The 11,946-nt window shown below is 35.5% G+C and overlaps 1 protein-coding gene across 1 annotated transcript; it reads right to left on the bottom strand.

The window, feature by feature from the left end:
• Positions 1 to 993: 993 nt before the first annotated feature.
• On the bottom strand, positions 994 to 3,814 carry LOC131045260 (dynamin-related protein 4C). Its single transcript, XM_057978812.2, has 2 exons — positions 1,463 to 3,814; positions 994 to 1,360 (listed from the first exon to the last, which is right to left on the bottom strand). Exon 1 carries the CDS (start codon positions 3,517 to 3,519, stop codon positions 1,465 to 1,467), a length of 2,055 nt encoding a protein of 684 aa, XP_057834795.2. The 5' UTR covers positions 3,520 to 3,814; the 3' UTR covers positions 994 to 1,360; positions 1,463 to 1,464.
• Positions 3,815 to 11,946: the final 8,132 nt, after the last annotated feature.

The following is an 11,946-nucleotide window of genomic DNA, read 5'->3' as shown; positions in this document are numbered from 1 at the left end:
GTTCGGGTGGTAAGGAAGATGGGAGTTCTTGCCTTTTTTGTGATAGGAAGTGTTTGAACCTGAGTGGTATGTGGGGTTGAGAGTCTAAGATGTAAATGATTACCATTCCACCTTGCTGTAAGGTAAGACTGGGTGGAATGGGTAATGTTAAGGTAGTTTTAATGGTAGTTTTGTGTTCTGTAGTAGAGAGTGGAAAGGGGATTGACTGCCTTCCAAGATAGACCTAGCATCCTTGCATGCTAGGTTGGGAAATTTACTGTTGTCTATTAAGTCAGAAGACCCTATGAGAAGGATAGGTGAATGGTGAGAGAGATAATTCCAACCTATGTTGCATCATTCTACTTGTTACTACCATTAGTAAATAAGAAATTGTTGTGAATCTTTCCCTTCGTCCACCAATCTACAAAATTAAAGCTATTTAATTATTTATTTAAGTTATTAATACATTTATCATAAAATTATTTGTATTTATGTTTTATCATATAAGTTGTCTTTAATCAATTGACTTCATGTTTTACTCGTTTTCACCACATTTATTTTCCTTAAATCCTATCTTTATGTTTCCCTCATATTAATAGACATAGCCAAAGCAATTTATTCATGCTTTGTTTTTATTTGATTTTCTATTAGATGTTGTTCTACTTCGACGAAAATTGTCATCTCACCTATTTCCTATAAAAAAGATGTATACAAATAAGAGTCAAATGAGACAAACAAACTAATGATAGTCATTGTCAAAATCAGTTTCAACTATATTCGTTTGAATACCTTTTAAATATAAAATTTTCTATATTCACATAATACAAAAACACTAATAATTTATAATAATAAAAATATCATTTTTCAAACACCACCCTCTATTATATTAAATTTCTCGTCAGCCAGAATATTCTCTAAATTTTCTATATCCATTTGCGCTATCTAAAAATGCAAGTGGTAATAATATAATTTTTTATACAAAAGTGACCCAAGTATGCTCCTTATAGACTCAAGTGGTACTAATATATATATATTCGATAAGAAATGAATATTTTTTCATACAAAAGCGACCCAATGATGTTTATATAAGCAGTACATTAAAGTGGAGAGTATGCGGAGATTGAACATAATATTTAATCAAGCGCCCCAATAATCCTTACATAGTATTTGATCAAGCAACGGAATAATACCCAGAAGAAGAAAACACGTCTATACTATAGTTCTGGGTGGTACTCAACCAAATTCTCCATTTTCAAATCCCAAGCTGATAAAGAGAGGGGTCTGTATCATTAATAGTTCTGTGTGTCGTTAAGCAAAACCTTCAGCTGTAAATCTAGCATGCCATCAGACTGGAAATCGAATCATCTAATCCTTTTATACCCTGCAATCCGATCAATAGACCAGGTTAACAATGCTGGCCAAGTTCAAACAGTTAAATAAAGTTACAGGTCAAAAGCGATTAAAAGAGGGGTAAAAGCCTCACCTTTAGGCCGCCTCTGCAACCCGATCCATGATGTTGGCGACGGCGGTTTTGGAATCCTTGAGCAGTTGGAGACTGTTAATCAGGCTCTTTCTCTTGGTAGCCACCATTGGACTCTCTTCCATAATCTTTTCCATGGCACCGAAATTGGGGCCACCCACTTCTTTCAGAATTTGGGACTCCAGCTCCCTGCCCACCAATTTTCTGCACACAAATTGCAGATGCAGAGGAATCCCATCTCCCATCCTCAAAATGACCACTTTCCAGTACGCCATAACGCTCATCTGCATCTCATACGCCTCTTCCACACGCTCGCTCGGCATTTCCATTATGTCCGCCACATCCACTTCCCCAAAATCGTCCAATACCACCGTCTTTTCTGCTACATTGTAACCAGAGCCCGAGGTGTAGCCCCTGCCAGAATCCTTGATGAGGAGGTTCAGTCGGTCCGTGAACTGGCCTTTCGACTGAATGAGCCTGCCATAAGTTTCCATATATGCAGGACTGAGGGTAAAATCGATGCCTTTCTCCATCTCAAGCATTTGCTTAACATGTGCAGTGCATTCCTGCTTTTTCTCCACCACCAACCCTTGCACAGCTCGCTGAACGCGCGACCTGAGCTGCGGGTAACACTGGCAGTAGTGCTCAATGACCCGATTTATGACCGTTTCCAGGTATTGCCAAACGGTTGATGCAATCCCGAGTCCCCTGTCGGAGACCTCTTCAACCATTTGTTGCAGCAGGTCCAGAAATACAGAGCGCGGCAAGAAATTAGGCAGCCCAACGCCCTTAGCTTCTCCCAGCATTTGGGTTTCCTTCGCCAGAAACTTTGTACTCACTGCGCCACTCTGACAGAGCTCTTTGTAGAACTTGTCGAACATCTCTCGCAGGCGGGCAGTACAGTGCATTTGGGGATCATCTGGAAACTGCTGAAACTCACCCAGAATCACAATCTTCTTCAGCGACTCCTTAATCTCGTTCAGCAGCTTCACGAACGCCACGTCGGCTTCCTGCCGGTTGCAGAGATGCTGAGGGAGGCTGCTCAGCTCAGACTGGCGCTTTGCCAGCATGTCGTCGATTTGGTTGCAGATTTGGGGGAGCGTTGTGTTGATGGTTGTGGCCTGGATTTGCATCAGTTTCTCAGCCAACAAAGGGATTCCCACCATTTCCTTGTCGATCTTCTTCAGCAGCGGGTGGGAATCGAACAGCTGCTTTTCTCTCTGCCGAGCTTCAGCATTGGTTTCGTCCCCAATGCCGTTGCGGACGCAGACGTACCCGAGCCCAATGTTGACGGCGTCGACCGTCACTTTCTCCAGAAGGCCCTCGGGCGCCTTGTCGCACTTTGTCACCACCGCCAGAGTCCTCTCGCCATTTGGATCCACCGTTTGCGACATTCTTATGGATTCACAGGTCGGAAAATCCACAGTCGCCGCCAAAACATTGAGAATAATACTCTCCGTCGGTTTGATGTACTCCATTATCATTTCACTTATTTGCTCATAGATGTCCGCCGGCTGCCCGTCGACTGCAACTCTGGCGATGCCCGGTAAGTCCACCATTGTCAAATCCGGAGCTCCAACTTTTGTAATGTGGAGCGTTATCGGAGTGTAACTTATTCCCTTACCGCCCCCTGCAATTTCTTGTGTCGCGGCCTTGATCTCGGATGTTATGTCCCACTCTTTTATTATCTCCTTTTTGCCGCTGTACTCGATGGAGATTTGGGCCTCAGATTTGTCGCTGCAGCTTTGGAGTCTCATGATGAGGGGAACTCGTGTGCAGATGCCCATTCCCCTGGGAAGCTTGATACCAGCCAGGGACTCCAAAACACTGGACTTGCCGTGGGACTGGTCGCCCACAACCACAATGCTGGGAAGCTGGATTCCTTCGTTCATTATGTTCAGGTTCCGCAGCTTATCTACGGCATCAAGCAGCGGCCTGATTTGCTGCTGGTACGAGATTGTCAAGCTCGAAGATCCTGCTGTTTCATCAATTTCGTCCTCCAGCTTAGGATTTTTCATGAGCATCGACATCTTCAGCCTCTCGTCCCAGCTAGTCGACATGTTCAAGACTACAGACAACACTAGCTTTAATGTTCTCTAAAAAATTCTTATGCAGGAGGCTATATTTACAGCACAGCGAGAATGGGTTCTACTTATAATAATATTTGGTGCTCTGCATTTGGAATGCAGCGTAATGCGAGGAAATTTGCATGGAGGAGGACTGAAACAATACATTGCTAAGGGAAAACGAAAGGTACATAGGTCGTACGCAAAAAAGCTATTCGAATTTTGGGTTACCTAAGGGTCGAAGATTTTGTACGATCCTCCATTTGAATATCATTTGTTTTTATCATTTTTGCTATCTTCGCCTCTGCTTCCACTGCTTTTATGAAATTTCGAGGGCGTTTGGCAGAGCTTACCGAAATACTGTTGCAAGTGAACGTCATATCATGTATCCTCTCGTGATGTACAATTCCATTTTCTTTATCATTTTACAGATAAGGTATGTACCAATTGCTATTATGAAATTTGGGAAAAAAAATACTCGAAAAAACAAATGAATGAAGCAGCAAGGAATAAACACTTCTCTTTATTTTTATAAATTAAAATTTAATTTTTTACTTTTTGGCAATTTATTATGAAATTTGGATTTAAAAAGAAAACAAATGAATTGAGGAGGAAGGAATAAAGCAGCAGCGAATAATCATTTTTTTAATTTTTATAACTTAAAATTTTAATCTAACCTTTACTTTTTCCACACAGATAAGGTTTAAAATGTTAGGAATATATAAATAATTTAAAAATTAGCAAATTTCATCTTGATGTGTAATAGATACATTGAAAAGGTGTGGAAGATAATTAAGATTTCTTATATATAAAAAATGATTTAGTTTATGTGCTAAGTGCCTCCAATAAATGTACATTCATAATGTGTAAGACCATTTGCTCAGACTTTAAAAGGTGAATGTTGCATGTCTAGTTATCTTCTTACCTAAAAATTGACAAGCAAAGTCCTCCATATAAAATTCATAGCTTGCAAGAATATAATAAGTATATTCTTTTGAGACACATGAACCGATTAGAATATAGTATATCATCAAGGATGTACTTTTAATAAATCTAAGATCAATGGTAGTAATTTTAATTTAATATTGATTTTTTTTTTTAATTAACATGTATGTCGTCATCTTTCTTTTTTATAGTCATGTATGCACTATCCTTTAATGTGTTTGTTCGTTTATCATTCTCAAGATAGAAGGCATCTAAGGGATTAAAACACAAAACAAAGGGGTAATTAGTGTGACATTGCACTTTTCTATTTGTCAAAGTAACACTTGTGTAACTGTTGGCAATATAACAAGGATATTGAGAAGGTTGTTGATGATTATGGACATAACTGATTAAAGATGTTTTACTGTCTTGATATTATTATTTTGTCATTGATGTCAAGAAATTGATTTTCTAATTCAGTATGATGTTGCCATATCTTAAGAAATATGATATGAAGATTATAAAGAAGTTGGTAAAGACACAGGAAAGAATATGATGAATAAAGGGATAAGTTATTCAATGGGCAACTCTACCGAGTCAGACAATGATGAGATCTTGATGTTTAAGATTGTTTTAACATCATACATATGTTGTAAAATGTAAAGGTTAATACTACACTATGTTATCAGGCAAAAAACCTAGTCAGTAAACCTTAAGGAACCTAGTCGGTAAACCCTAAGGTTATCGCGGTCGGTTAATGAAGACAAAATGTCTATCGAGTAAAGTTTAGTATTCACCAAGTTGTAACCAAGCTATAACAGAATGCATTAAATGTTTACATGTGATATTTAATGAAAGAAGCTGATGAGCTGGAGCGGATCAATGATTGGCAAGCCGTGGAAGAAGTTTGTTAACAAATCTAAGGCAATGGAAAGTCGGCAAGAAGATCTATAGCTCAGATTGAACCGCATTACCCTAACACAAGTTCCAAGATGATTGTGCAAGTTCCGAGGCAGGGTAAAATGTTTTTCAGATCGTAAGATACAATGAACCTGGACAAGATTGAAGATCTGATGGCTATGATTGATCATGGGAAATGTGATCAAGGAGATTAAGCGGTTAGATGATTGTTTATAAATAAGGAACTATTGATAAACAGTGGATGCGGGCAAGTGTATGCACAGGGATGCTACATAGTGATCACCGAGCATAGAAGCTTGAAGACCTGTTAGAATAACAGAGTATTGGTGCCCAGCAGATAGACAAGAATAGTTCTATGTCTAGATTGTGTTGAACAAATAAGAATCTTCTTTAGCATTTTAGATGTAAAGTTGCAAATAGATTGTATTACTGTTAGCTTGTGAAAGTAACAGGAAATCTCTTAACCAAGTGGACTTAACAGTCTTATAAGTAAATCCTCTAACAAGGTGACATTCAAAATGAGTGTTTGAAATCCTTTAACAAGGTCACTTCTAACAAAGTGAAGATCCTAACAGATCTAAGGGAAATCCCTTAACTGGGTCACATCTAGCAATGTGTTTTGTAATCTTTAACAGGATTGGCTTTTAACCGAGCATACTCTAGAAGAGCATATTTCTTAGTGGGTCCGAAATCCTACAGTGATTTTTCCCTATTTGGGTTTCCACGTTAAATCTGGTGTTATGAGGTTTATATTGTTCATATGTTTTTGAGTTTGCATGTTTGACATTTTTTATTCTATGACTGATATATGTTACCGAGGTTGAATCTGATGTTTTCATTGATGATTAAGTTTGTATGATTCACCCCCCCCCCCCCCCTCTCATCTTGTTGGCTATCGGATTTGTACTTATATTAAGTATCAGAACAATCAGTAACTACTTGGAAATATTGGACTCAAAACAATATTATTCTCCAATAATCTCACCTTTCTCAATGAAATAATTGAGAGAGAGTTAGTTTTAAATGGATTTAATTGTTTATATGGAACAATAGTATCAATTACAACAGGTCAATAAACTAAAATTGAGATTGTAACTACTTAGTAGTTGTGTGTTTCTTCTAGTCAATTTTTTGTTACTCTTATTCTTGTGTACCTATCTTTGTAATTCACTTCTAGTAATTTTCTAAATTCTCATTGAGCTTATAAGTTTATGATGAGGAAATTTTTTCTTGCATATAAAATATTTTCTCAAATCCATTTAAACATGTATTAAATAATACAAACACTAAAATTTAGAGAGAGGGAGAGAGAAAGGGGGGGGGAGGGGGATGGTGGGAGGGAGTAACTTTTAATAGATCATTTAATTGCAATAATCCAACAAAAACACATGTCGATAGGGATCTATGCTTAGAGAAATACAACATTTACGTAGGGTCTTATAATACAACTTTAGGACCTCTCTAATGGAGATAGAGATAAATATATAAAGAAATAGAGAGATAGCCCAAGCGAGACACAAAAATGTAGAGAGAAAGGTATAGAGATAGAGAGATCAAGAGGAGAGATGGAAAATTTGTAGAGAGGAATTTAAAACTAGGGATATAGCAATATAGAGATAGAGACAATAAATATAAAGCGAAAGAGAGATAAGCAAAATCTAGATACTAAATTTTGGTTGTATTATTTATGCCAACTATCCAAATTTTACACATGTAGAGAGAGAGAGAGAGAGAGAGAGAGAGAGAGAGAGAGAGAGAGAGAGAGAGAGAGAGAGAGAGAGAGAGAGAGAGAGAGAGAGATCTAACAAAGAAAGAGGTGAAAGAGAGACATACACATTGGCATTTGAGGTCTTTCTAGAACTTAGCACTCTAAAATGGAAGTATCTTTGGGCATTGGTATTCTAGATCATTAAGATACTCTAAAAATTGAACCATGTGTAAACTACATCACAATCTACACTAACCATGTTGGAATCAACAAGCTTCTAAATATGTATCATTAGAACATAGATTGATATAATTAGGTTTTCTCAATCTTTACACATGTTAAGATATAAATAAAAATGAGGGACACACACACATAGACAGACAGACAAGACTTAGTCTCAAAATTAATATTTGATAACAATTAAGTTATGGGTTTAACAATTAAATTATGAACACCATAAATAGGCTTAAATGATCTAGGAAAAAACCTCATTGAAGAAGTAGGTTCCAAGTAGATTGTGAAATTGTTAAGGTATATAATTACAACACTACACTCCCTTACTCCCTTACCATGCTTGATCAAAAGCTTCTTAAATCTAATTCTAGATGCATGATAATAACTAGATCAAGATCTTGTAAGTTAAAATTTATTAGAAATTAAATTTAAATAAAAAATAAAATAATTCTAACTAAAATAATACTTAAATAATTATCTAGGAAAAGAGAAAGAGGGTTATGATAATTTTGTTATCCTATATTGGATTATCTCATTAATCTCTACTTTTCCATCCTAGAGTTCCATTATCTTTTCTTAATTCACCTTATATTATTTTATCATCTCCTAATTCCACCCTATTAACCTCTAATAGTTCACCCTATGTTTTGTGATCCCCTCTTGTCCTATCCCACTAATCTCTACTATTCCATCCTATTTTCCATTATCCACTCAGTGGTATTATCCCCTTATCCCTTCTATGATATACCATCTAGGCCCCAAAATTTTTTCCTATACACGTACCTTACAAGAAACATTTCCTTCCATTATTATTGACCAACTCTTTTCTCCATTACTATTACACATGTCAAGTGTTTACTTCATGTCCTATAGTCAAATCCTAAACACCTAATTCACTATGACATGTTCCATTATTGCCTCCTCTAATCCCATCTCATTAAACTCTAATAGATCACCCCATAGTTTCTTATCCCATCTTGGCTTTTCCCATCAATCTCTAATAGTCCATCCTATGTTCCACCATCCCCTTCTATTCCTACTATAAAAATCAAGATTACATAATAAGAAATGATTACATGACAAGAAATTATTGTTGAATATCTTGTGATTCATCATCTAACTCATTATCACTCTCTTATGTTGCTTTCTCTTCACCTTCCTCATTTAGTCCTTCGATATAGAATAATTTCTTAAATCACTACATTTATGTCTTTGACTATATCTACTATCACATTTGAAATCTAATCCTTTTCGTCTCTTTTCCTCAATTTGTCTCAAGATCGATCTAATAGATAGAGAATGTCATTGTATTCTCAAGTCTTTATCTCTTTTCCTTTTAACCACTTGCTTTCTATCCTAATTAAGTACTTCTCCTAATTAAGAATGGGTTTTGGAATTGTTGAATTTAGTCCCTAACTTGTCATGTTTGTTATACCAAACAAATTGATTTGTTTCTATATAAGAAAGCTATTGTTACCTTTTGTCCACTTCAGATTTGATACACATTTTTTTTTCCTCATTTGATTCGCCATGAGCATCGTACAAACAGCTAGTCGACATGTTGAAGAGCACAAACAACACTAACTTTTATGTTCTCTAAAAATCCGTAGGAATGAGGATATATTACATTCTACTTATTCTAATATTTGGTGCTCATCAGCATTTGGAATGGAGCCTTGTGGAATAAAGGAGGAGTGAAAACTTGAGGGCGAAGGGAAAACGAAAGGCACAGAAAAGTTATTCCAATTTCGTACGAGGTTTCCTTTGAACATCATTTATTTTTATTATTATTATTCCTATCTTACCTCCTTTTCCACTAAGTTTACGAATTTCGGAGGGCTTTCAGAGAAGGATTCCACTTTTAGGCGCACTTTCCACGTTCCTACTACTTACATGAAAACGACGTCGGTCCTCTCGTGACAATAGGATTCCATTTTCTTTCTGTCTAATTTGCCAGTTAACAAATTCGCAAATCTTTATTTTCACCTTATTAAATGTGAATAGGGTTTAACAAAGTTAGGAATTATTAAATAGTTTAAAATTTTACTTTTATAAAGTTGTGTGTTTATCAGGTTATTAAAATTGCATAAATTCATCTTAATTGACTTGTCTTTTGTCTTATTTATTTAAGTACATGCATATTTTTCAGTCTAAAGAATAGATTCGTATATATATATATATATATATATATATCATGGCTTTTTCTTTGTTATATTTATCTCTTTTTTCTTTTTCGCTTTATTTCTTAATTTACATACATACATACATATTAATATCTTATTTTTAGTCCATTAAATTCAATTCTTTACATTTTTCTTAGTTGTCAATCATAAACATTGAATTACACACAGCCTTCAACCTTCATCCCTCCCCCCTCTCTTTTTACCTAGCCTTGGTCTACAAACAATTATTTTCCTCCTGCAATTGCTCTTTACCATCTTGATGATAGATCACAAAGTATGATTTGAAACATTGATGCAAAACAATTTTACATAGTTAAATCCATAAATTAGATACAATAATACAACATGGATTATGGAAGTTTGATGAGTTTAATTTAAAACTAGCAATCATATTTTGGTGTAGAATCAAATTCTTTATTAATTTTTTTTTTCTTGTTGTGAATGCATATATTCATACAATACATGAGGTTAACTGATAGGTTTTTAAATAAATAATATGCACATGCAATCAAGGTCTCGATAGACAAGTAATAGCTTCAAATTGATTGTACATCCACTTACATTAACAATATTTATTCGATTTTAACATTTAAAATTTAGTCTTCTAAGTGAGACATCCTGAAAAATACACAAAAAAAAGAGAGGTATCAAATATATAAGAAATTCCCTTTTTATAAATATTTTATTACTTGTCCTTCCATCCTTGCATCCTTCTCTTTCCTCTCTCTCTTGAGTGATGAATTTTATGTGCTAGGTGCCAGCAATTAAATGTACACTCATAATGTGTAAGACCATTTGATTGCACTTTATGTAGTGCACACTTCATGTCTTTTTGTGTTCTTACCTAATGATTGATGAACAAAGTCCTACTATATGACACTCATAGATTGTAAGCATACAAGTATATCCAAATGAAGATAAATGGAGTAATTTGTATCCGGTACATCAATAAGGATATTGACATAAGTTGATGCCTAATACATGATGGATATATCCTTGATGAATCTTTGGGGCAAGTGCAAGGTAATGAGTCACAAATTCACGGAAGTCTGCGCGTTGGAAAACACGCTCTTATAAATGGGGGCCCGTTTATGCTTCGGGCTCCCGAGCCGAAAGGTAACGGGGGTCCGAAGCAAAAAAAACGGGCTCCTGTTTTTTTCTAAAACGGGGGCCCGCTTTTAAACAAAACGGGGGCCTGTTTCTAAATCGCATTTTTCCTTTTTTTTCCACAAGCCACCCTTGTTTGAAAATGGGGGCCCATTTTGTGGAAGTTGATTCCACAACCCGCCACTTGGCTCGGGATTAGGCCCGAGATAGGCCTGGGATGGCCACACCTGAGACATGGACCTGCAAATTCAAATCTCCATGAATGAAAGAACAAATATGAACTTCAGAAATAGTTTACGCGCCTCTAATTAGAGAATTTTTATACGAAATTAAAACCCATTTTAGATTATACTGTCTAGATTTTAAATATGTAAATTTATTTAAAAATTGATTATTTTAACTATTTTTCATTTAATTTATACTAAATCGGGTCCATAAATTTGAAATATTAACTAATTTTGTTAATTTAATAACTTTTTTATTTTAAAGAATTTTGGAAAAAAAATTATATGTCATCAATCTACACAAAATTCTTTTGTATTTAAAAAAAAAAAAATCAAAAAATGTTAAGTTTACATCAAATTATGTGGGTCGTACACGTCAAATTTTTAAAAAGATAATTACGGCCATTCAAAAATTAATTAAAAAAAATATTAGAAAAAAAAAAGCAGAAAAATATGCTCATCAATCTTCAGTGTGTTACAAACCATTTCCCAAAATGGTTTGAGAAAATAATTTTAATTGTGTCAAAAAGTGTGGGTCGTACACATGCATGGTATGGTCCTGAAACAGGTATTTTTAAAACATTGTTTTCAGAACTCCATTCAAAAAGTTATTTTTTATTATGTGGGTATTAAAATAAATTACATATTTGGAAAGTACACTCAGAGGGCTATCTTTTATATTACTGACTTTTTCCAAGATTCAATCTCTAAGTGTTTCAAAATTTAAGCTCAAATGAGACAAAATCTGAAAATAAGGGAAAACACTTCCACTTTTTGGCCAAAAAGTGGACTCATCTTCTTGCACTGACCCTTTGATGAATGGTAATAGTTTTAATAAAATCTGGAATTATTTGCAATCAACAGGTTTGTTCTCATGTTGATTTTTTTAGACACACATATCCATTATCATTTAATGCCTCTCTCTCTCTCTCTCTCTCTCTCTCTCTCTCTCCTCCTATTTCTCCTCTTCTTTCTCCCTCCCCTCTCTAGGTCTCTTGGTTCCTTTATTACCCTATTCCTCTTTACCTCCCCCTCCATCCTTACTCCGATCTCTTTCCCTTTCTCACCTATTTTTCCTCTTTGGATATCTCCCTCACTTTCTTCCTCTCTCCCTCTCCAT

The sequence above is a fragment of the Cryptomeria japonica genome, chromosome 2 (genome assembly GCF_030272615.1).
Source record: "Cryptomeria japonica chromosome 2, Sugi_1.0, whole genome shotgun sequence".
Lineage (NCBI taxonomy): Eukaryota > Viridiplantae > Streptophyta > Pinopsida > Cupressales > Cupressaceae > Cryptomeria > Cryptomeria japonica.
Note: the sequence above shows the minus strand (reverse complement) of the source record. Positions and strands in the feature narration are given on the sequence as shown.

Excerpts from the sequence above, each read along its gene's own strand:
- LOC131045260 (XM_057978812.2), bottom strand. The coding sequence starts at position 3,519 with ATGTCGACTAGCTGGGACGAGAGGCTGAAGATGTCGATGCTCATGAAA.